This window comes from Marmota flaviventris, chromosome 10 (assembly GCF_047511675.1).
Source record: "Marmota flaviventris isolate mMarFla1 chromosome 10, mMarFla1.hap1, whole genome shotgun sequence".
Taxonomy (NCBI): Eukaryota; Metazoa; Chordata; class Mammalia; order Rodentia; family Sciuridae; genus Marmota; species Marmota flaviventris.
In genome coordinates, this window is record NC_092507.1 from 43364386 (window position 1) to 43389942 (window position 25557).

The 25557-nt window shown below is 48.9% G+C and overlaps 1 protein-coding gene across 1 annotated transcript in view; it reads left to right on the forward strand.

Annotated features, from left to right (window-relative positions):
- The first annotated feature begins 2309 nt into the window (after positions 1-2309).
- The window catches only part of Mroh7 (maestro heat like repeat family member 7), a 43521-nt gene continuing 20273 nt past the window's right edge, over positions 2310-25557 (forward strand). The window contains exons 1-13 of the mRNA XM_071617875.1: positions 2310-3440; positions 11875-11948; positions 13081-13164; positions 14126-14205; positions 14465-14594; positions 16418-16513; positions 17011-17115; positions 17259-17394; positions 18778-18890; positions 19221-19397; positions 19831-19985; positions 22267-22405; positions 23915-24105. Coding sequence (XP_071473976.1) covers positions 2357-3440; positions 11875-11948; positions 13081-13164; positions 14126-14205; positions 14465-14594; positions 16418-16513; positions 17011-17115; positions 17259-17394; positions 18778-18890; positions 19221-19397; positions 19831-19985; positions 22267-22405; positions 23915-24105 — 2564 coding nt within the window. The 5' untranslated portion in view covers positions 2310-2356. The remainder of the gene's footprint in view (positions 3441-11874; positions 11949-13080; positions 13165-14125; positions 14206-14464; positions 14595-16417; positions 16514-17010; positions 17116-17258; positions 17395-18777; positions 18891-19220; positions 19398-19830; positions 19986-22266; positions 22406-23914; positions 24106-25557) is intronic.

Below are 25557 nucleotides of genomic sequence, written 5' to 3' on the forward strand. Positions count from 1 at the left end.
CTAGTGCCTTTTTCCACAGCCCTAACTAGGTAGTTCTTTCAAAATCCTACTCACTGCTTCTTAGCTGCACACCCCTATTTTTCCAGGTTGAAAATGCCTCTCTTTCATAACTGTGACGTGTGTGTGCACGCGCATGTGCCTGTGTGCATGGATGGGAGGGAAGATCAGGGAAAAATCCAAGATCCTCTTTAAGTGAAAGAAGACAAAATTATGAATACAAAATTAAGTACAGGGCTTTGGCAAGGGACTGTGGAATCAAGCAGCCCACATTTAAAATGCCTGTGTGAAATCGTCCTGGTACTAGGGGGCAGTGTATACTTTCTGATCCTGGGGCATGTGCCCCAGGAACCTCTGTAGGGAACAATGGCCACTGAGGACGTCATAGCTCTTTCCCACAGTGCCCAGCAAAGGAATGAAATGAGCAGCTGTCATTTAGGTCAGGCCTTGGCCGGGCCATGAGCTCCATGGCAGGCCCGATAACTATCACCTCCGGGTGAGACAGGGACTTTGTGCCCCTGAGGAGAACAGGACCTGCAGGGAGAAGTCTCTTGTCCTGATCTACCCAGGCTAGTGAGAGGATGAGCTTGGGGTTTGAATTCAAGACAATGTGAATCCAGATCTATGATCTTCCCAAAGCCAAGTTATAAAGAGCACAGCACATTTGCGGAGGGAGGAAATGATTCGGTGACCAAGTTGGTGTGTGAGTAGGGATGGAATGACCTAGCAAAAGTGGAGGAGAGAGAGAAGGATCAGACAATGGACCCAAACTTTTCTGAGCATTTACTGCGTGCCAGGTGCTATGCTAGACATTAGACATGGGCAGAGAGCCAGGTGGTCACGGTCCCTGCTCTTAGGGAGTTTAGTCTGGTGGGGAAGCCAGATTCTGGGTGCCAGGGAAGGTGAAGGGAATGAGGTGTCCTGAGAACTTACAGGTGCCCTCACCTATCTAGAAGACCCTGAGCCTTGAAAGATGAAGCTATAAGCAGTAGCTGAGGAAGGGGAGTGGAGAAGGAGCACCCAGCCATTGGGAGGTCCAGACATAACTGTTTTTTTTTTTTTGGAAAGACTCAAAGGAACCGAGCAAGGGTGGAATGGAGAGGGGAAGAGGGTATATGGAGGGCAAAAATTGGGCCCAGAGACACATGCAGAGGGTCTTTTAATGACAGGGCACTTTTCCTAAAGATGACAGAAGGAGTTTAGGCAGGAATATAGAGATGGTCTTAGCTGCCCAGAGGGCCAATGGGGTGAGTGACCTTTCTCCTTTTGACCTTCACCAGTAGTATTGAACTAGAGGACTTGGTCTGTGTATGTGCACACAATGTGGGGAGTGGCGCATGTGTGTTCCCACCTGGCCGATAGACTGCTCTGTGGGAGTTGAAAAAGCTGTTCTTTTCCTGACTTGATTTCCTTCTGCATCTCCTCCTAGGGGCCCACGCCTGCTTAAGAACACCATGTACGAAGGTGAGCGACCCAACAATTCTGCAGGGAGCGTGGCCCCGGGGTGTGTGTTGGGGGGGTGGAGGACTGGGGAGTCCACCCAGTGGTTAGATTGCTGCACTGAGCAGGTTCTGTTTCTGGTACGGCCCGTGCTCTTCTCTACGGAGTCAGCCTCACCCAGAACAGGCCAGCCATCAAGGGCCACAGGCGGCTCTGCCAACGTGGCTTTGAGATTAGTGCTGTGACCACATGCAGAGTAGTTCTAGCAACTTCAGAGCTTGTCTCTGGCTTGCAGTGCCCCAAGGCTCAGGGATCCTTGCTAGTGCACCTACATGGCCCTGACACAGGTACCCTGCTGGAATTCGGCTCCTCCCCCTTTTCTACCTAAAGCGGAAGAGGTTCCTGGTCTGTCCATTGTAGACTTGCACCTTTGTGCCTGGCGTTGTGTTAGGAGCTGTGAGTGCCCCAGAGTCCAAGATAAGACAGTTCTAGACATCCAGAGCTTGACCCTAGTAAGGGCCAGACTACCCAGTGAGCGGCTGGAATGAAGGGGGATGCATTTTTACTAGGAGTAGTGGGACTGGCAAAGGATGACAGGGGGAGGTTTGAAGCCAAGAGCACTGCGCTTGTTCAGGGTCATGAGCTGAGGGGAAGCAGGCTGTGGTCAGAGAAGGGGTTACCCACCAAGAGAGCAAGGAGGGGAACAGGGTGTGATGGGGCTGGAAAGGTGGTCCAAGGACCATCAAATGCTTGTAAGTCACAGCAAGAGGCCCTCATTCTAAGAATGGTGAGCCGGCAGGGGAAGTTTTAACAAGTGCAGCCTAGTGGCCTTTGTCTTCTCTCAGGGGTCCTGCAGGGAGCTCGACAGTTGGCCATTGAAGAGAAGGGGCAGTAGCATTGAGAGACCTCCAGACTGCACATGGCCCTGAGTCCAATGGCTGGTGTGGTCCTCCATGAAGACCCAAAGATGACACCAAGTCTCAACTCTGGTACCCTCGCTGGGCCCAACATGGATGTGGCCTTTGATCCTATCTTGAGTCCACCCCATAGTCCTGGAGTGCCTCTCGTTCCAGACCTGAATCCAACTCTGAATCTTGTTCCAGAGGAGGCCTCTGACCTAATTCCTGATAACACCACCAGCCCCGAAGACAATCCGAGTCTCATCTCAAAGCCTGACCCACAGGGGTCCCTTAGTCCAGCCTCAAACCCTGTTCTGAGCCCAGGCCCTACAGAGGCCACCTGTCTGAGCTCAGGGAACCACTCTGGGCTGAATCCTGAGCAGGACTGCAAGCCCCTTCTGAGCAAGATGTTTGATTTGGGTCAGAGTAACTCCAACCCTTCCAGGCCCGAGTTGAGCTCATTTATGAGGTCCCATTCTAGAGAAGCCCTGGTTCTGGGCCACTGTGTCTCTCGGTCGGGCTCACAAGCACCCCTTATTCGAGTCTCAAACACTACTCTGGACCCTGGCTCTAATCAGCTTCTCGATGTGGGCTCAAAAAACATCTGCGCACTAAACCTGAACACTGATGCAGATTCTGGTGGCACCCCAATCCCAGACACAAATGAGACTCTCAATTTGGCTCCACGTAACATCGCTGGGTCTATTTCCAAAGGATCCTTTGGTGCAACCTGGAGCACAAGTTCAAAGGGGACCGTCAACGCGGCTTCTAATAGTCTCCCCAGACCTGATGTGAACATGACTGTCACTCAGGCCTCATGCTTGACCCTGATTTCTGCCTCGAGCGATGGTGTCAGCATGCATTCCGCTGCCCATGGCCCGAGGTCCTCCCTCTCGCCACCCTCATGCCTGACTCTGATCCTGGGCTCCAATGAGACTCTGAGCATGGGCTCCAGCCTCATGATCAGTGACACCTCCACCTTGACATTGAGCAGGCAGCAGGAATATTCTGAGGACAATAGCATTCGCACCATGCCCCTGGAGGGGACTCTGGACAGCTGGGCCGAGGTGTGCAACAATGTAGTCAACGACAGCTTCCCTGAGGGTGAGTAAGGAAGGGCCACAGCTCTAAAGGATGACTGTACTCAGACTCATAGGGCAGAGGGGGGAGCAGAGAGGACAGGGGAAGGGAGCAGCCTGCAACAGATAGCACAATGGCAATAGCACACAGAGACCTAGCACTTGACTTAGAATGAGCTGCTTAAACTCCCTGAGAAGTTGATGTTCTTCTTCTCCTCCTCCTCCGTTTTTTTTTTTTTTGATCCTGGGGATTGAACCGGAGAGCATTTTTTACTACTGAGTCACATCCCCAGTCCTTTTTTAAAATTTTGAGACAGGGTTTCATCAAGTTCCTGATAACACCGCCAGCCCCTAAGACAATCCAAGTCTCATCTCAAAGCCTGACCCACACTAAGCTGCTGAGGCTGGCTTTGAACTTGTGATCTTCCCGCCTCAGCCTCTCAAGTCGCTGGGATTATAGGCATGCGCCATCACACCCAGAACTATATAATATTTTTATTCTGTCCAAATTCTAAGTCTATTTAGCAACTATACCTTCCCTTCAGAATGTCCACCTTTTTGTGGAAAAATATTGGGCCCTACTCCTCAGGCCAAGGTTTGGCCAGTGGCCAGGTAGCTCAGACTCAGCTCACCACTGTTGAGACTTCAGGGTCTCCACCAGGTCAAGACCCTATAGTCCTGTCTGGAACTGGTTCTTCTTCCTGATTTGCAGTTCTGTAATTCATTCTCTATCAGTTTCTACTGCTATAAACATCTTCTCCTAATCAATTTTTGTTTATGTACCAATACCGTGTGATTTTTTTAAAAAAAATTACCATGGCTTTGTAAATATATATTCACATCTGGTAAGATGAGAGAATTCCTCCTCAAAAGGAAATTCCTCCTGAAAATTGACTTAGCAGGGAGCTGGGGTTGTGGCTCACTGGTAGAGCGCTCGCCTAGCACACCTGAGGCGCTGGGTTCAATCTTCAGTACCACATAAAAAAAAATAAAATAAATGTATAAAAAAATTGACTTAGCAATTAGTAGACCTTCATTATGCCATATACATTTTAAAATAAATTTGTGTAGGTCCTCAAAAACATTTATTGGCATTTTTATTAGAATGCTATTGGTTTATCTATGTATTCAAGTTTTCCTTGCTATAGGGTGTATGGAAAATTTAGGTCTAGTGCATTCTTTGATGGATTAAACCTAGCTATTTTATGGTTTTAATTGGTATCATAAATCAGATCTTGTTTCCTTTTTTTTTTTAAGTTGTTGATAATTGACCTTTATTTTTTGTTTATTTTTATATGTGGTGTTGAAAATCGAACCCAGTGCCTCACACATGCCAGGCAAGTGCACTACTGCTGAGTCCTAGCCCCAGCCCTAGATCTTGCTTTTTAATACAATTCCTCTTTGGTATTGATGATTCTGATAATGTAGAGGAAATTTGTTTTTGACAGTGATTTTTTTTTTTTTTTTAAGTACTGGGGATTGAACTCGGGGGCACTGAGCTACATCCTCAGCCCATTTTTAAAAAATATTTCTTTTAGTTGTTGATGGACACAATATCTTTATTTTTATTTATTTATTTTTACGCAGTGCTGAGGATTGAACCCAGGGCCTCATGCATGCAAGGCCAGTGCTCTTCCACTGAGCTACAACCCCCAGCCTCTCCTTAGCCCTTTTTCTCATTTTGAGACAATCTTGCTAAATTGCCAGGTTGGTTTTGAACTTGGGATGCTCCTGCCTCAGCCTCCCGAGTAGCTGAAAATACATGTGTGTATAATACCTGGCTCAAGTAGGTTTTATTTTAAACAATTTTATTGAGATATAATTTACTATGTAAAATCTGATTCCCTCCTTTAAGGTGTACAATCTAAAAGCTATATTATATACAGAGTTGTGCAACCATGGCCATGATCAGTTTTGGAACATTTTTATCACCCCAAAAGAAACCCTATACCATTTAGATATAATCACCTACCCAACCCATATCCAGCCCTAGACAGTCACTAATCTACATTCTGTCTGCATAGATTTACCTATTTTGAGCATTTTATATAAGTGGAATTATTCAGTATGTGGTTCTTTGGGATTAGCTTCTTTCACTTGGCCCAATACTTTCAAGTTTCATTCATGTTATAGCCTGTATTGCCATTTCATCCCTCTTTATGGCTGAATAAGATTCCCCTGTAGGAACATGCCACATTTTGTTAATGACCAAATGGGTTGTTTCTATATTTTGGCTATTTTAAGTAATGCTAATATGAACATTTACCCACAAAATTTTGTATAGACGCACATTTTTATTTCCCTTTGGTATATGCCTTGGAGTGGAACTACTGGTTATTCTAGATTTAGTTTTTGTGAAACCATTGGTAATTTCCACTAGCAATGTAGGAGGTTTCCATTTTTTCATGTTTTTGCCAACATTTATTTTCCTTCCCTCACTCCCCAATAGCCAACTTAAAGGGTGTGGAGTGATATCTTACTGTGGCTTTGATTAGTGACTAATGTGGCTTTGATTAGTGACATCTTTCCATGTGTGTTTTTTTTTTAATTTTTTATACCTTTATTTTAATGTGGTGCTGAGGATTGAACCCAGCACCCCGCATGTGCTAGGCGAGCACTCTACCGCTGAGCCATAACCCCAGCCCTCCTTGTGCTTTTTGGCCATTTGTATATTTCTGTTGCAAAACTATCTATTCAAATCCTTTCCCTATTTTTGAATTTGTTTGTTTGTGTGGTTGAGTTGTAGTTCTTTACATGTTCTGAATATTATTCCCTTATTAGATATATGACTTGAAAATATTTTGTGCAATTCTGTGGATTAGCTTTTCATTCTTTTCTTTTTTTGGGGGGGATACTGGGGATCAAACCCAGGGGCACTTTACCTTGAATTACACCCCCAGCTCTTTTTATTTTATATTTTGAGACAGGGGTCTTGCTAAGTTGCTGAGGCTGGCCTTCAACTTGCAATCCTCCTGCCTCAGCCTCCTTAGCCACTGGGATTATAGGTGTGTGCCACTGCTCCCAGCTACATTTAAATAAAACTATATTTATATTTAAATTTTAACTATATATAGTTAATAAATTTTAAATACATTTTATGTATAACTATTATAATATATTTTAAATATAACTACAAATTATATATTATTATTATCATTATCATTATTATTATTATCATTATAATCATCATTATGGTTTTTGGTACTGGGAATTTAATCCAGGGACACTTTACTACTGAGCCACATCCCCAGCCCTTTTTATTTTTTATTTTGAGACAGGGTCTTGCTAAGTTGCTTAGGGCCTTGCTAGTTGATGCAGCTGGCCTCAAACTTATGGTCCTCCCATCTCAGTCTCCCTAGTTGTTGAGATTACAGGCACCAGCCCAGATTGCAATATACTTTAAATATCAATAATATACTCTTGTATGCATGTGTTTATATATGTGTGTGTATATATGTATCTCTCTGTCTGGTTCAACTTCATTTCTTTTTGAATTAAAAAGGTTTATTTTCCCCCGATTTTCTTTTTACTGTGTTAAAATACACATAGCATAGAATTTATCATCTTAGCTATTTTATTTCATTTATTTACTTTAAAGTTTTTTTTTTTAGTTGTTGATGGACACAATATCTTTATTTTATTCATTTATTTTTATGTAGTGCTGGGGATTGAACCCAGTGCCTCATGTGTGCAAGGCAAGCGCTCTACCACTGAGCCACAACCCAGCCCTCATTTATTTACTTTTTTAATGTATATTTTTTAGTTGTAGTTGTCGATACCTTTATTTATTTATTTATTTTTATGTGATGCTGAGGATCGAACCTAGGGCCTTGCATGTGCTAGGCGAACGCTCTACCACTGAGCTACAACCCCAGACCCCATCTTAGCCATTTTAAATGTGCATTTCTGTAGTATTAAGTACAATCTTGTGTAGCCATCACTACCCTCAATCTCCAGAGCTCTCTTCGTCTTATTAAACTGAACTTCTGTTCCCATGAAACAATAACTCCCCATTTCCCCAGGCCCATCCCCAGGCACCCAAAATGCGACTGGCTGTCTTCCTTGATTTATGATGACCTTATATTCCTAATGCATTCTTCTACATGTGGATGTCCAGCTTTCCTAGCACTATTTATTGAAAACACTGTCCTTTCCCCAGTGAAGTCTTAGCATTTTATTCAAAAATCATTTGACCCTGTAAGGGAGCATTTATGTTGGGGTTCTCTATTCTAATCTGTTGGTCTTCACATCTGTCCTTGTGCTAGTACCATGTTGTTTTGAAATCAGGGAGTGTGAGACCTCTAGCTCTGTTTTACTTTCAAGATTGTTCAGTTATTCAGGAGGGATGGATATATATATATATATATATATATATATATATATATATATATATAATTTTTTTTTTTTGGTACTGGGGATTTAATCCAGGGGCACTTTACCACTGAGCCACATCCCCAGCCCTATTTTGTATTTTATTTACAGACAAGGTCTCACTGAGTTGCTTAATGCCTTGCTAAGGGATTGAACCCACAGTTGTTCTACCACTGAACTCCCCCTGCCAGCCCTTTTGTAATTTAAAAAAATTTGAGAGAGTTTCTCACCAAGTTACTTAGGGCCTTGCTAAATTGCTGAGGCTGGCTTTGAACTTGCTGTCCTCCTGCCCCTGCCTCTTGAGCTGCTGGGATTACAGGCATACCCCACTGCTCCCAGCACTGTGAACCTTTTGGTATATGACTTTTGGTGCAGAGACCTTTATGTAAGAGTGGAATTTCTGGGTCATAGTGTATGCATATTTACAGCTTGAGTAGACATCGCCAAATAGCTTTTGGTCCTTGCTGCTGTAACAAAATACCAGAGGTTGGGTGATTTATAAATAACAGAAATTTATTTCTCAGAGTTCTGGAGGCTAGAAGTTCAAGATCAAGGTACCAATATTTGGTGTTCTGTGAAGGCCTTCTTACAATATCTTCACATGGCAGAAGGGACAAATGCTGTGTTCTCATGAAGGTAGAAGGGGAAGAACAGGTTGAAGGCTGTGTAAAGCCTCTTTTATTTTGTTTTTGTAGTACTGGGGGTTGAAACCAGGATCGCTTTACTGCTGAGCTATACCATCAGACCTTTTTATTTTTTTATTTTTATTTTGAGAAAGGGTCTCACTAAATTGCTGAGAGTCTTGACACGTTGCCCAGGCTGGCCCTGAACATGCAATCTTCCTGCCTCATCCTCCTGAATTACTAGATTACAGGTGTGCTGCACTGTACCTAGTTGAGGCCTCTTTTTAAAGGGGTCTTTATCTCATTCATGAGAGAAGAACTTTCATGACCTAACATTCCTAAAGTCCATCCCTCTTTGTACTGATGCATTGGAAACTAGGTTTTAGCATGAATTTGGAGGGACACAAGTGTTCAAACCATAGCAGTGGTTGAATTAATTTACCCTCCCATAATATGAGAGTTCAGTGTGTTCCACATCCTCACCAACATTTGGTATTGTCACTAATGACTCAAGATGGCTGCAGTCATGTCAAGCAGTACCTTTAACCATTCCCTTAATTACTGGGTTTTAGAGTTACTCTTTTTTTAAACTTCTTTTTACATGGACATTATAATTCTACATACTAGTGGCTTCCTGGGGCCATATTCTTACATACACAGAGAATAATTTGATCAATCTAATTCCCCAGTACCTTCCATTTCCCTCGCTTCTCCCTCTCCCCAATCTACTGGCTCTGTTCTTTTTATTTATTTATTTACTGGCTCTGTTCTAATGATCACCTTTCCATTCTTTTTTTGGGGAGGCAGGGGAGGGGGGTACTAATGATTGAACTCAGGGCAGTTGACCCCTTAGCCACATCCCCAGTCCTATTTTGTATTTTATTTAGAGGCAGGGTCTCACTGAGTTGCTTAGTGCCTTGCTGTTGGTGAGGCTGGCTTTGAACTCATGATCCTCCTGCCTCAGCCTCCTGAGCCACTGGGATTACAGGCGTGGGCCACCGCACTGGCTCTCTTCCATTCTTATTGTTGTTTGATTAATTAGTGCATTATAAATAAATGCATGACTCATTGTGGTATATTTGTACATGAGCATGGCATAATTTGTAGATTTTGTTCCCCAGGACTTTTCTGGGCCCTCCCATTGTCCCTTCTGCTCCATCATCTTAGTTTTACTCTGTGGTCTCTCTTCTGTTTTCATGAGCTTCCTTTTTATTCCTTTCTTTCTCTAGTTCCACATGTGAGAGAGAACATTTAGTTACTCTTGATATCTAGTACCACAGTCCTCCAACTTAGCTCTTCCTGAAGATGCTCTGTTCTAGGCTGGGCATGGTGGTGCACACCTGGGATCCCAGCAGCTCAGGAGGCCGAGGCAGGAGGATCACAAGTTCAAAGCCAGCCTCAGCAACTTAGTAAGGCGCTAAGCAACTCAGTGAGACCCTGTCTCTAAATATAAATAAATAAAAAGGGCTGGGGATGTGGCTCAGCGGTAAAGTGCCCCTGGGTTCAGTCTCCAGTACGAAACAACAAAACCTCTGTTTTAAGTGCTCTGCTTTTCCATATAAACTCTAGGAACAACTTGTCAAATTCCACAAAGTAAAATAGAATGACAACCAGCTGGGATTTTCTTTGGGATTCCATTAAACCCACAGATGGACTTAGGTAGTGTCCTCTATATAGTGCTGTTTCCAAGCCCCAGTCCTTTCATATGTAAAGTGATGACTTGGGTGTCTGTGTGTCTTCTGCTTGTGTCCTTTGTCCTGCTGATCCTGTTTCTTTTTCTGTCCTTTTTTGGCTTTGGGGTGGTTGTTTCTCCTCACTTTCTCTCCTTTCCTTGGTTGGAAGTAATATCCTGTGCTGTCTTTTATTTGTAGAAGTTTGTTTTGAAGTTCTGGGGAGGAGCCCAGGGCCTGGAGCATGTTAGCCACACACTATACTGAGCCACCCAGCACCTCTGTGCTCTTTTAGTGATTCTGTAGAGAAGCTTTAATGTACAGGTTGAATAAAAGTGTCCAGTTTACCCAATACAAATATCCTTCTCCCAGAGAGTTTAAGATTTAGGAACACGTTAATCCCACTTAATTCACTCCCCCCAATTTATATGCTATTGCAGTAAGACATTTTAATTCTAAGTTCTTAAATTCATAAACCTTATTTATTTTATATAGTTCACATTCTTCTATTTACTCAAATATTAACCTCCTTCAGTTGCTTCTTTATTTATTGTTGTCTCAGACCTTCTATTTGGGATTAATTTTCTCTGGCCTGAAGGATACCCTTTAGAATTTCCTTTGGTGAATTCTGCTGATAGTAATCTCAACTTTTATCTTAAAATGTCTATTTTTCTTGATATTCGAAATTTCCTTAATTTGGCGAGTGGAATACCCTTCAAGTAAGTGTTCCTGTTCTCTTGAAATATCCCGCTTTCTTCCTTGTTTTCTGATACAAGATATCCCAGGCGCATCCTGGGCTCCCCTGCCCAAGTCTTGCAATCAGCAGTTTCTGCAGGGAGCCCCGTTGGTGGCAGTGGAGACGGTGATTGGAAGCCAAGGTCTTGGCCCCAGCGAGGTCCGCGTTCGGTTCTCCCCATTGGCGCCTTCCTCTGGCAGCCTCTGGAGGTTGCAGCCAAGGTGCCCCAGAGTTCCAGCTCTCACAGGTTCTGGTTCTTGATCTCAGAATTCTGAGAGAGACCTGCTGACCTTCAGTGTCCCCTCAGCACCCATAAGTAAAGGACCATAACTAGCCCTGCTCACCTAAGTACCCGCCCCTGAAGCAATCACTGGGGCTCTTCTTGGCCACGTTTGGGTTCAGGGCCCCCCCCCCCCCCCCCCCCCCGCTAGCTGAAGAAGGGGTGATGGGTGGGGCTTCCAGCGTTCTGGGGGACTCAGTCGCTGGAACACCCACCGGAAGAGCCCAGGGAAAAGGGGGGCCTTCACCCCGCAAAAAGTGAGAGAATTGGGGGCTGAGCAGTAGCAGGTGCCTTGTGAAACAAATAAGTGGTCACTTATAAATTGGGTAACTAGGAGGCCGCACCGAGCGGCCAGTGGGCCCTCATTTGGCCCAAGGGTCAGGAGAGGCATCTCTGAGGAGTGGCAGGCAAAGACCGGAAGGAAGGGACCCCGGAGGGACAAGGGGGAATGGCAGGGGAGTGACTGGGCAGGGGAAACCTGTGTCAGGGCCTTGGGGTACACTTGTCCAGGACTGGAGGAGGCCAGGGTGGGAGAGCAGTGGGAGATGAAGTTGGGAAGTGGAGGGGGAGGGCCCTGGCAATGGTGATGGCTTCCTGCTTAATGGAATGTGGCTCCACTGAAGGGCTTCAGGGAGGGGAGGTGACCTGAGCTGATTTATACTTTATGCTCAGCCTGCTGGGGGAGTGAGGGTTGGGGGTGTCGGGTGGGAAGGGACTCTGGCACCCTGAGTCCCCCTATGTTCTGTCTGCTTCTCTTCTCATGGAAACGCGACATGCAGAAATCTTTGATAAAGTGACCTCAAATCTGAGGAAGGTGCCAGAGAACAGAGAAGATGACAACAAACCGGCACTGGTATGCCTCTGCTTCACTCCTAGCCACTTTCCTGGGGCACCCCTCCCCCCAGCTTCCTGTTCCTTGGTGGCGTTTCTTCCTCTCATGTAACGTGTGCCTCTTCACCCCTGTTTCTTGTTCATCTCCTCCATTAGAATGAGTCTTCCACAAATCAGAGATGTCTATCTGTCTTACAGAAGCATTTTCAGCATTTAGAGCAGTGCGTGGTACCTTAGTAGGTGCGCTATGAAAGTTTTTAAGGACACAGTCATTTCCCAGTTTAGGTCTGGGCCACGCAGCAGGCGTTGGAAGCAGAGCATTTGCTCTGGTGAGGGCCAGTTGGGCAGAATGGACAAGCTGGTGGACATGAAGGTGGCACTCGAGTGTGAGCAAGATCAGCTTGTGGATGGGGTCTGAAGTCAGGGGATCCACCCAGGCCAGGCCTGGCCAGCTCCAGCCCTTAGGCAGTGTGGGTGAGGGCAGGGAGAAGGTGACAGGAGCACAAGGCCCTGTATTTAGGGAACATTCATCCTCATCCTTCTTGTCATCCGCCTTACTCTTGCCCTTCCCTCTTCTCACACCCTGAACTCCTTCTCGACTCTGGGTCTTTGCCCTTTCCATTGATAGAAGTGGAAAAGAACTCTGGGCCATCTTTACCCCGCCACCATCTCCATTCTGTTTTTTCTTTACTATTTGAAATTTATTTACTTATTTCATGGCTAGCTTCTCTTCTTCACCTTTAAGATAGGGTAAGCGATAGGTTACTTGGAGGTGGGTTCCTGTGTTCCCTCTGTCGTGCAGCAGAATGCCCTAATTTGACTGGTATGTTCTAGAAGGTTCCTAAGTGTTGGGGGAATTTCAGGTTGGATGCCGAGACCTTTTCTGTCTCTCCCTGTCTTTTCCTCTCATTTCTGATCTCCAAAAGCTGGCCTTCAGGATTACCCTTCCCATCCCCATTACCAAGATTTTTCTCCAGTTTTCACCCCACTCCACCGCAAGTCCTCCCTGCCCCTGCCTAGGGGTGGGGGGAGCTTGTCATTTCTGTTGAGCTGATGCTGGGAACTGGCTTTTCAAGGTGCTGGGTGTCAGCAGATGCTCTATGCACCCCCAAGGGCTGGCTTCAGTGGGGCTTCCCCTGTGGTTCTGTTCCAAGGTTGAGAACGTCAAGGCCGTTCCGAAGGGCCAGGACTTGCTGGAAGGGGAAGGAAAGAAGAAGTCCATGATGAAGAAGATGATGGTGCGAGGGGGGCCACAGCGGTGTGCGGCACTGGATGGGAAGGGGTGGAATTCCTGAGCCCACCCATTGATGAGACTGGGTGAGGGTGGGTGGGGTGGGAGGAAGATAGGATGAAGGACAGGTCACCTGGACTTGAGCCTTGCCTCCCCTTCTACTTGCCCTCCACCTACCCTGAGGGAGCTTGGGCAGGTTATTTTTCTTCTCTGAGCCAACTCTCCTCATTTTGCAGATGGGGTCACAATGCCCGTGTCTCTGGGAGAATAGTCTAGTGGGCTTTCCCTGCAGAGCCTTGTGCATGGGAAATGGTTATCACTGAATCATTCTCTCCCCAGAAATTCCTCCTGGTGGGCACCTTCAGGATTGCTGAATGCAGTCTCTTCTCTGCTATCCACCAGAATGAGTTGGGCAAGGTTAATCACTGAAGTTTATAAAATTATATTTGGCTTTGTGTCCCTTGAAAAAAGAGAGAGAGAAGAGACTTGGGTGTAGCTCAGGAGTCATGTGGTTGTTTAGCATGTGTGAGGCCCTGGGTTCAATCCCCAGCACACTTTCATTTATCTGATATCACTGAGCACGAACTGTATGTAGGTGCTACATCAAAAGTGAAAAGTAGAAGATCCTTTTAGAGGATTCCAACCAGCAGCTTTCAGGGGCCATGAGTAGTGTTTTTTGCTTGGGCAGCTCTGTGGGTGAAATAGTCTTCTGTCACTAAGCTGCTGCAGGAACAATTTTACCGAGTTCTCCATGTGGGGTGCAGCAGGTGAGGGCTGGGGGTGTTTGGGGTTTTGAACTGAAGTTTCAGGATAGAGTTTGAGCAGTGAGCTGGCTCTCTGGACCCCTCTGGTGGGGGACTCTGCCCAAGCTGAAGGGCTGTTGCACCTGCTCCCTTGAGGAGGGGTGGCATTGGCTTTGGTGGTGTGTAACCAGGTGTCCTCATTGGCCCTCTGTGGTCCCTGTCCAGAGGCAGATCCAGGATGAGCCGCTGGATTCCCTTTCAAGCTCCGTCCGCCGGCAGGCCATGGAGACCCTGACCCAACTGAGGTGTCCACACCCTACCTCTGGGCTCTGCCTGACTCTCCTGGGCCCTTCCCTGAGCCCCTTCCTGCTCCGAGCCTCCCCCTCTCTCTGGCCCAGTCCTTGCCTGGCTGTCAGCCCTCCACACCCACTCTCCTGGTGCCACCTCATCTCGTCCTCCTGTGGCTTAGACCTCAGCATCCAGGCCTGTGCCAGGGTCCCTCACCCCTGCCCCGCACCTGCAGCCCCTCCCTCATTCCATGCCTCACTTCCTTTTTCTTCCCAGCCACACCCAGCCCATCCTGGGTGTGCGGGAGAGGGCAGAGCTGGTGAACGCGTGTGTGCGGAGTGTGTTCTCACTGCCCTCGGTGCAGGCCATGCAGGAGAGAGACGAGGCCAAAGCAGAGGACATCCAGGTGAGGTGCCTGCCCTCCTTCCCAGGTGTGTCCCCAGGACTGTGGGGGGTCTTGGAATGAGCTGTGTCTCTGGACACTTAGTGGACAAGAGAAAGGGCCAGTTCTGGGAGTAGGTCGGAGCCTCTACCCTGTGCCTTAGCCATGTGGCCTGGGTCACTCACCTCACCTCCCTTGGCCTGAGCTGGCATTTGATAAATTTGGTGTGTAAATAAAATCACTGCAAAGGCTGCCTCTCCATCTGGAGGCCCTTCACTTCTGGGCCCTGCCCTGAGAGAGGGAAGTGGGCAGATATTGGTATGGCCGGAGGAGGTGGCCAGGGTTGGGGGGCAGGTGCTGAGGACTGAGCCATAAGGAAGCAAGATTGGGGAGCTGGAGCAGACACCTAGAGGAGCAGAACCTCAAGGGGCTCATTTGAGCATCTTTGAAACTTCTGTGAAGTCATCGTGGGAGAAGTAGTGGAAGTGACCTTCAGTCCAGGATGAGTGGGGAGCCAGGTCGGGGGGAAGGTTGAGGAAGAGGGATTCCAGCTCAGGGTGAGGCGTGTTCACCCATCCTCCCCCTCAGCCAGTGTTAGCTGAGTACCTCTCCTTACCCGGCTCAGTGTGGGGACCTCACAGTAGTGCTCGGGGTGGAGGAACATTATCAGAGGTTCACTCAAATAAATGTAAAATCACTGCCAGCAGGCAGTGCTACACACAGGAAAGTCTTGGTGCTGTAAAGAGCCTGAAATGGGAGACATGGCCTAGAGAGGGTCGGGGTCATGATTCTGGAGCTGAGGTTAAAGAGAACTCAGAACTGAAGGAGGGGGCAGAAGGAAGGGTATTTCAGGCAGAGGGAGCAGCCTGTGCAGAAGCCTGTGGACAGACCGTATAGTGACTGCAAGGACCATAAGCAGGCAGTGTGGCTGGAAACAAAAGTTCAGGGAGGCCAGGCTAGAGAGCAAGGGAAGCCAGCCCATGCACACAGCTGGAGGGCGCTGGGTGTGGAGCTGGGGCCCTCAGAGAAGACCAGAAGGCCAGGCAAGGCATCATTTACAGGCTGGGAAGAGCAGGCGGCCCTGTTGCAGTACCAGGTCTGGCCAGCAGAGGGAAGTTCTGCACAGTAATCAGCAGCAAATGGGAGGGAAGAAGGAGGTAGTTGGCAGTGAAGTTTGCTTGGTGGTTGTGGTGTACCTCAAAGGGCCACTAGCTCCAGGGTGTGTGCAGACTCAAGAAGCCTGGACAGTGACAACCTGGGAGATATACTTGGGGAGCCAGCAGAAGGAAGGGAGGCAAGGAAAGGAGGGCCTTCCCCAAAGTGGCACAAACCCACTGCTTAGCATTATGTGTGTGTGGTTGCTGCAGCCATAGAACAATTCCAGCATTGCTGCATGGTGAGCCAAGGGAGAGACGGCTCTTTTAAGGCAACTTGGAGACTCCATTTGGGTCTTAATCAGAGCAGAGATAATGAAAGTAAGGCTGGCCCTCATTCCTTCCTCCCAACCTGACAGCTCCTTGTTGTGTGACTTTGGACAAGTGTCTCCTCAATTTGAGGATGTAGATATGCAAATCACCAGGCACTCACCTGGCCCATGGCAGAGTCTCAATAAATGCTGGTTCTCTGCTTTCTCCCCCTTTAAGGTAGGAAGTACAAGGATCATAATTACCACTTTGTTGGTAAGGAGACTGGAACCCATGAAGGGGGAGTGATTTGTCCAATATCACACATCAGGCGAGTCTCAGAAGTGGGGCCAGAAAGTGGTTCTCATGGGCCCAACTGCCCCCTCTTTCCTGCCACCAGAGAGGGTGCTAACCCATAGCAACTGGGTCCCCTCCTGTCCACAGACACTTTACCATCAGACCTTGGATGCTCTACAGACATTGCTTAATGCCCTCTTTATTGAAGACCCCACTCCTGCTGGACTGAAGAGCATCTTGGAGGTGCAGGGAGTGGGGCCGGGGAGGGAGCAGGGAAGGGCAGAGGGAAGCAGGGAGTCAGGTCTGAGCAGAGGGAGGCTGGAACAGGAGTGATCTGACCTCAGGATGTCATTTTGGGCCAGCGTTCTGCCTTCCGGTGCTACTCACAGGCCCTGTCCCAGACTCCTGCCACCGCTAACTCTCTCCCCACCCCCCACTCTATGTAGAGCCACCCCACACAGCTCCTGCGATTGCTCCCATAGCTTCCCTCTCTCTGTCTGTCCCTGTCTCTTTCTGCTCTCATGACTCTCCTCCTTTCATCTCTCTCCTCATTGACCTCCTTCCCTCTAGTCAGTGAGGCCTGTTCTCAGCTCCTGGACCCCATCTCTCCCTAAGCGCCACAAGAGGAGGAGGGCTTGGTGAGCTGCCTCTGTGCCCTCTCTGAAGCTCCTGCAGATGGTGCAGGCTGGCCTGTCTGCCCAGGAGCAGGGGCTAGCTGAGTCTTGCCCTGGTCCCCACAGCCCCTAGGGCCCTGGATGAACTCTGGGAAGGCCCACGAGCGAGCGCGAGCTGTGAACAGCAACGTCTCCGTGTTGAACCACACACTCCTGACTCTGCCTTTCTTCGTGAGTGTGGCCGGGAGGGGTGGACGCTCCTAGGGAGACTCTTCCCAGCTCTGAGGGCTCTGCTGTCAGGGCTCTGTTCACCAGTTTCTGTGTAGTATTACTGAAGCTGTGAGACTCCGCCCCTGTGATTACGACACCAACAGATGTCCTCGGGGTTCCCCGCACTGGGGCTCCTACTGGGGAGGCTCATCCTTCGCATTGGGGATCCTGACGAGGAGATTGGCCGGGAGGCGCTGGACGGCATCACCATCCTCTACACTATCCTGGAGCTCCAGAAACGTAAGCCCTGTGGGAGCCCCCAGTGCAGGTCTCCTGGGAGGCCACTCAGCTGGTCTTTGGCTGGAGACAGGCAGTGAGGCCCTGGTGGGAGATGGGAAGACCAGCCCGGGGTCAGATGGCCACTGGAAGCTGGTGTGAAGCCCTAGTTCCCACAGAACCAGGGGACAGAAGCTACCTACAAACAGACCTATTTTGATGTAAATAATCCTTTCTAAGCTTTTCCTCATCCTTCTGTGCTTAATTTGTGACAGTCATTTTCATGTCCCTACAGTACCGTATACACTCAGTCAAGATGGTCCCAACATCTTGTTTTCTTGTCTGTCTTCCCCACTCAAATGTAATCCCATGAGACTAGGGCAGGATTGTATCTTAGTCATCACTGTGTGCCCAAGGCCACATGGTGGGTGCTCTAACAAAGAGTAGGTCCTGTCTTAGGATCTGGAGTGGTGGAAGAATCTAGGGGCGACTCAATTTCAGGGAGCTAGTGATGTGGCATGCATTGTACAAGCCCCGACTCCTCTTTCTTTCCTCTAAAGTCCCATTCCGCCCCAGTCCAGGTGACCCTGGCTTGCTCCTCTGGCTTAAGCTCCTCTGGCTCTGAAAGAGTGTCATCGCCTACAAGGACCTCTGGCCCTTCCTAGCTGTTTTGCTTGTCTAGGCTTAGATTTCCTTATCTGTATAAAGATTACAGTAGAATAAAATCTACAAGCTTTGAGGCCTTTCCTAAGAGCTGGGCATGATGGTGCATATTTGTAATCCCAGGGAGGCTGAGACAGGAAGATATCAAGCTTGGGGCCAGGCTGAGCAACTTAGTGAGACCTTGTCTCAAAATAAAAAAGACTAGGGGTATAGCTCAGTGGTAAAGCACCCCCTGAGTTCAAACCTCTGTATTGGGGAGGAAAAAAAGAGTATATGTGAAAACCAGCCCAGTGTCACACACCACATGAGTCCTTTATGAAGTTCAAAGCCAGGAACTCCAGGTAGGGGTTCAGGAATGGCTGCCCTGTGGGGAGCAAGGGGTAGCCCTGAGAGGGGTACACAAGAGGGCCTCTGGGATGCTGATTGTGTTCTGCTTCTTGACCTGGGTGCCAGCTACCCTACCTGGGTGTGCTCACTATGTGAAAATAATTAAGCTGCTTATGCAGGATTTGGGTCCTTCCTTCAGTGGCTTTTTTTTTTTTTTTTTTAAGAAGTAGTTGGACACAGTACCTTTATTTTGTTTATTTAATTTTATGTGGTGCTAAGGATCGAATCCAGGGCCTTGCACATGCTAGGCGAGAGCTCTACCACTGAACCACAATCCCAACCCCCTTTGGTGGCTTTTAATAAAAAGTTAAGAGCAAAGTCTGGTAAGGCCTCACCTGGAAGGTTCTTCTCTTGCAGGAGCCAGAGATAAGGAAGAGACCAACAAGAAGGAGCTGTACGAGAGCAACAAGCGCTTCCTGGGGCCCTACAACCCTGTCAGCCCATGCCAGAACATCCTGCGTGTGATCACGGTGACTGCTGCCCGTCACCCCGGGCCTCCCATGGGAGGGAGGGGAGGAGGACAGTGCCACACCCCAAGTGCCAGCTCAGCTTCCCCATAGCTCCAGCCATAGGAGCCCACCTGAGTGCCCCTCCTCCAGCTCATGCCACAACTTCCCTCTCCCTGACACCCAGCCTGAGTGCAGGGCCCATGCACCCCGACTTTTGTAGCTCTTCCCCAGAGGGTTCAGCCCTTGCTGATGTAGGCGGCATGCCCTCTGTAGCGGGTCAGGTAGTCTTTGAGCCTCTGGCTCTGGCTCTACGCTTCAAGGTCTGGAGCTCTCTCTGCACCTTTGTTTCAGGAATTTGGAGACTTCCTGGGGCCCCAGCAGGTAAAGGACCTGTTGCTGGCAGCCCTGGAAGGGCTGAAAGGCGGCTCAGAGGCTCGGGGGAAGGACTCCGGGGAGATGATGCAGCTGGCCTCTGAGGTCACGCTCAGCTCAGTGCTGGAGTGGTACCGCCACAGGGCGCTGGAGGTGGTAAGGCCTCCTGGGGGCAGAGGCGGGTGACCACTGGGGCCTGGGGACTCCCCTGTCCCTTCGGCCTGCTCATCCCTTGGCACAGCCTGTCTGACTGTGAGCAGGGTGGGAGGTGGTGGAACCCCCAAGCACTGGGGCAGGGCAGGGGTGGCTTACCACTCTCAGAGAAGCCGGCTCACCTGGCGGGGTGGGGTGCGGAGGTGGGACGTTCTCAGAGAAGCAGGCTCACCCGGCGGGGTGGGGTGCGGAGGTGGGACGCAGCCCCCTCTTCTCTCCCGTGCTGCTCTCCTCTTTCCTTCCTGTCCCCTCCCACCCCTGCCTCTGTTGCTGTCTCCTGTCTCCATCTTCTTTCCTCCTCCCCTCCCGCTCCCCTCCGTGCCTTCTCGGTTTTTCTGATGGACCTTCGTCCTGCCTGCTCATGGCTGTACTCCAGATCCCAGAAATCATGCAGGGCATCTATATGCAGCTGAGCCACATCCAGGAACCTCGGGCCCGTGAGGTGGCCCTGCTGCCCGTCTCCCTCCTGGCCAGCTCCTTCATGACGGAGGTTGTGGTGGCCCTGCTCATGTGTCCCCTCCCGCTGGACAGGTACCAATTGGGAGCGGGTTCTCAGCCACTACACCTCAGAGGGACAAAGTAGCTCCCCCCCAGGCTGGAAGCCCCTTCTACCTAGAGAAACCCCTCGCCCTCCCAGATGGCCCCTGCCCATGACCTGAGGTACTTAGACAACCATTAATCATTTCCTGAGCACTGCTGGGTGTCGTGCTGAGTGCCAGTACATTCTCTTGTTCTCAAAAAAGCTCCATTCTACGGATGAGGAAATTGAGACTCAGGGGAAGTTTCTTACTCTAGGAGCCCACTGAGCCATCAATAGAAGGAGGACCTAAACTTGGGTCTGACTGACTCTAAGCCCAGAGCTCTTAATGGTGTCATAAGAAGGAGGCCTGCATGTCCTGATTCCACCTCCAGCAGCTGGTGGTCTTGGGCAGGCTGCTTGCCTTCTTTGGGCTTCAGTTTCCCCCCCAGAAGCAAAAGGAGGAATTGATCCCTATATTTACACCCCAGGTGGGTGGTATGATGAAGTAATGCGACCAGCTGGGCTGAGCACCTGCTGGGCCTGTAGCTGTGCAGGGAGATGCCCCATGTTCACTGCCTCCAGGGAGCTCTTGTTTTGATGGGCAGAGGGGACGGTGGCCAGATGGTGACTAGTCTGGTTGACCTTGACCTCTCAGCCCAGGAAATGCTCCCACCATGTCTTTGAATAAATAAAACAAGGCAGTGGCTGATCAAAACCCTAGGATGATTTTTTTCTGAGTAAATGTGAAAGAATTATGCAGAGCTGTGCAAACAGCATTTTAGGGTATGTTCTAATAAGGACAGTTGGGGTCATTTGCAGAAGACAAGGAGATCAGCAGGGGAAGTGAGGACCCAGCCACACATCCTCCCATTAGAATGATCCAGCTCGGGGCTGGGGATGTGGCTCAAGTGGTAGCGCGCTCACCTAGCATGCGTGAGGCACTGGGTTTGATTCTCAGCACCACATAAAAATAAAATAAAGATGTTGTGTCCACCTAAAACTTAAAAATAAATATTAAAAAAAAAAGAATAGAATGATCCAGCATCTTTCAGATGCACTGATATCAGGGGCCTTCTTCTTGGGACCCCCAAGTAGACTGTTTCATATGACTTCCAGGGATCACATGTGATAGCAGAGTCAGACAGGATAGAGGACAAGGCAGAGGCAGGCCAAGCATCTAGGCACGATGCTGAAGGAGGCCCCTCTGCAGGTGCCAAGCCTGCACTTGCATGAGTTCTAGAGTGGGGACCTCCTTGAGTTTTGTGTCCTGGATGCTTGGGTCTGGAAAATGGTCTCTTGGGCCTCCCAGGTAAAGCTCAGGTTTGAGGAAAGGAGTCCCATGGGGAACACCCTGGCTGAAATGGAACCACAGGGACCAGTCTTTTACGCCAACTCTAGAGGCTTCACTTTTGAGGACTCCACAGGGACAATCCCATTAAAGAGTCACTGTTCCCGGCAGCGTCCCCATCATCCCCATCAGTTCTTTTTTTTTAATTGGTTGTTCAAAACATTACAAAGCTCTTGACATATCATCTTTCATACTTACTGCTAATTGATAGTTTCAGTCCAGATGCAATTTACCAAGTGGCCATAAAGACCATTTTTACCATAAGTAATGTTGCCTAGCAACATAGTTGACATACTATCTTTATCAGGTTTCCAGGGGAACAAAGCTAGAGAGTGAAGGGAAGGTTCAGATGCTCATGTAGAGGGGGAAAGGGTTTTTGTTAACCCTTTAGCACTCTGTCAACTCCCCATGGCAGGACTTCTGTGGGCTGGTTTCTGCTGCATTCAGGGGTTTCCCCTGCCTGGGGAACTGCCTGCCCAGGGGCAGGAGACATGCTCCCTGGTATTAGGTGATAAGGGTTCCCTTTGCCTTGGTTCCTGCTCACTGGTGTGAAGGGAGGAGCACCAGCTTTGGAGACATCAGATCTGGTCACTCCTTGCTTCTGTAGCTCGTTAGCTGTATCTTCTTGGATTAGCAATTGTGCCTCTCTGAGCTTCTCTTCTGCTTCTATCAAATGGGAGTAACAATGCCTGCTTTGGGGGTCATTGTGAAAATTCATTTACCCTGCGTGGACCGGATTCTTTTTTGCTTCTGTAGCCCTAGAGATTTACCTAGTCCAGTACATGCTCAATAAATATTTGCTGAAATAGTAAATTGAATATAAAGCACCTGGCGTGGTCACTGGGCACAGGGTTCTCAATCACCATGAGCCTCCTTTCCCTTGGAGAGTGTTTTCTGGACCTTCCTTGCTGGCATCCCCTAACCATCCCCCTCCCCCACCTCAGTAATGGAGCAGAGATGTGGAGGCAATTGATACTGCGCAAGCCCAGCTGTGATGTCCGAGATCTTCTGGATCTGCTCCTGACCAGCTTGAAGGAAAAGCCAGTCACCAAGAAGGGCCGGGCCTCCATTGTGCCCCTGGCGGTGAGGACGCAGCCCACCAGCCCCACCATTCTCTTCTCCCTCCCTCCCTTCTTCCCTCCCGCTGTGTTCAGCTTAAAGGGCTCCAGCCCCCCCCACCCCCGCCAGTGATACTTGGCCTTCCCTGGGCAAGTCCCTGACTCTGGGCTCTTGGTTGTGATCCACTGGATGACACAGTGGTGCCACCTGTGGGGATTGCAGCTTGCAGCAGTGGGAACAGCATAAGCTGGAGGTGGGCTGGGTCCTCACCAGCCAGGGTGCGATGGAGGCCTCGCCCTTCTAGGTGATGGGGTTCTCTCTGCCTCTATCACCTTTAACCTTTACCTAGTTCACCACCTGCTCACCTTCCTGCTTCCACTCCTGCCCTGTGATCCCTACCAAAGCATCTTCCAGAATGCATACCTGCTCTTCTCAGCCCCTGCTTTGGCTTCCCGTGGCCTCGGAGAACGCCATGGTGCTCCTACCTGGTACCCCTTGCCCACCTTGCCTCCCTCCCCGGGCCTCTTGCTTGCTCTAGTGCAGCCTCACTGGTGTTTGTCAGAACTCCAAACATCCAGCAGTCTTCTGCAACAGGGCCTTTGCACACTCTGTGTCCACTCCTTGGAATGCCCTCCACCAAGCTAACCTCTGCTTATCCCTCAGCTCTCAATGCAAGCATCACCTCCTTGGGGAAGCCTCCCTGTTCTCCCTGACTTGCTCTGATCTGGGCATAGTATACTTTGCTTCACATACTTTATCTTGGAAGAATTTATCCCAGTTGTGATTTGGTAATAGTGGTGGGGGGGGGCAGCTATTTGGTTAATTTGTGATATGCACAAGCCAGTACCTGTCCTATTTGGCTTACAATGATATCCCCAATGTCAAACACACCAGGCACCTAATAGGTACCCAACTATTGTTGGGGGGGCTGATTTGTTTATTTAATAGGTATTTGTTAGCATCTACTTAGTGCCAGGCACACTGATAAGTTCTGGGGATTCAGCAGCAAGACCTTCCCAGAGACAGCCTGTGCCTTGCCCAAGGTTACACAGCTAGCCAGTGGTGGCACCAGGACCCAAGCCCAGATCTCTGCCCAGTTCTGGGCACCTGTGTTGTGACTGAGGAAGAGGCAGGGAAGGCTATAGCTGGTATCTGAAAACCTGGGTTCAAGTTCCAGCTCTGCCCCTAAGGGGCTGGGTGACTTTGGGCAGCTGCTTCATTCCTCTGAGCCAGTTCTCTTCAACTGCAAAATGGAATCAAGACTGTTTTAATTCTCAGGAGGTAGGAAGGGATCCCTTACCATGAATCTTCCCAGGTCACATGACATCAAACCCTGGACCAAACCTAAAGTCAGGCTGTTCTTACTCTGGGGTGGGACCTGGCTAGAGGTCTGGGGTGGGACCCAGGCTCTCCCTGGCTGGGCCAGGGAAGAGCAAAGACCCAGGTCTAGCCTCCCAGAGCAGAAGTCCAGGCCTTAGGCAGGAGTGCAGGGAAGATGCCTTCTCATGCCACCAGCTCCCACTCCTCCCCCAGGCAGCCAGCGGCCTGTGTGAGCTGCTGTCCATCAACAGTTGTGTCTGCCGCGTGAGGCGCATCTACCCGCAGCTGCTGCTGGCCCTGCTCATTCAGGTGCATTACCACATCGGCCTCAACCTGCCCGGCCGCGTGGCTCCTCGCAAGGATGCCAAGACCGACACACAGCCGCCTGCCTTCGTACCTGTGCAGTATGTTCTGCCATCTCTCTTGATCCCGCTGTCCCTGGGGGGACAGCAAGACCCTCCACAAGGCTTCAGGGCAGTCCATCAATGGAAAGCTCTGGGACTAGACGAGAAAGCAGAAGCACACTTTTTTTTTAAAATAATGTTATTGTATTTTTTTATACCTTTATTTTATTTATTTATTTTTACGTGGTGCTGAGGTCTGGGGTGGGAACCATGCTCTCCCTGGGTTCAAGTTCCAGTTCTCGTGCCTCCCACATGCTAGGCAAGTGCTCCACCACTGAGCCACAACCCCAGCCCCAGAAGCACACTTTATTATTAGAGTTAATACTTCATCCAGCAGCTGTTTTTGAGCAACTGCTCTCTGTGCCCAACACTGCTTAGCACAGGAGCACAGGAAGCTGTCCTCCTCCCCCAGAAGCTCACCATTGAATTTTCTAGACATTATTTGTATTAGGTGCATGTGTAAGGCTCAACCAGTTTAATTTTTAATTATTTATTGGAATAAGTAGTATATGCACATGGATTAAAAAAAAAAAGACCTCACACAGGTACCCATTTTTGCTCCTATCTTATGCCATATCTTAGATCTCATCACACACAGAACTGTCTCATTATTATTATTTTTGGCATGAGGGATGGAACCCAGGGTGCTTAATCACTGAGCCATAGCCCCAGTCCTTTTTGTTTTTTGTCACAGGATCTTGCTAAGTTGCTTAGGGCCTAAGTTGCTGAGGCTGCCCTCAAATTTGTGATTTTCCTGCCTCAATTTCCCAAGTTGCTGGGATTACAGGTATATGCCATTGTGCCTGGCCTGTTGAGGATTTTTCTTATTAATTTGTAAGAGCTCCTTATATATTAAAGAAATTAACTTTTTGTCCTTTGTATTCTAGTTTTTAACTTGATCTGAAATTATTTTATTGTTTTCTGCCATTCACAAATTTATATATTTTGTACCAGGGATTAAACCCAGGGGCGCTTAACCACTGAGCTACATCCCGAGCCCTTTTTATGTTTTATTTTGAGACAAGATCTCACCAAGTTGCTTAGGGTCTCATTAAGTTGCTGAGGCTGACTTTAAACTCTCAATCCTCCTGCCTCAGCCTCCCAAACTGCTGGGATTACAGGTGTGTGCCGTGGTGCCTGGTTTAACTCTACATGGTGACATGGTGTCATTTGGGGCTGTTACAAGCAAATTTTTGGGACTGGGGTGAAGAGGAAGGGAGATGGGTAGGGTCATTTTTGTCAAAATGTAGGGCCAGATTGAGGAAATAAGAAACAGTGCAGAGGACACACTAGGAATTAATTCTATGTCCAGAAGCTTTGGCCTAAACACATACTCGTCCTGCTGTGTGAGGGAGGGCCAAGAGGGCAGGCCCAGCTGCAGCTGTCTGGACACGCTGAGCTCAGAGCTGTTCCCCTGGACCGTTGCTGGGGAGGTGACCAAAACTACTCTGC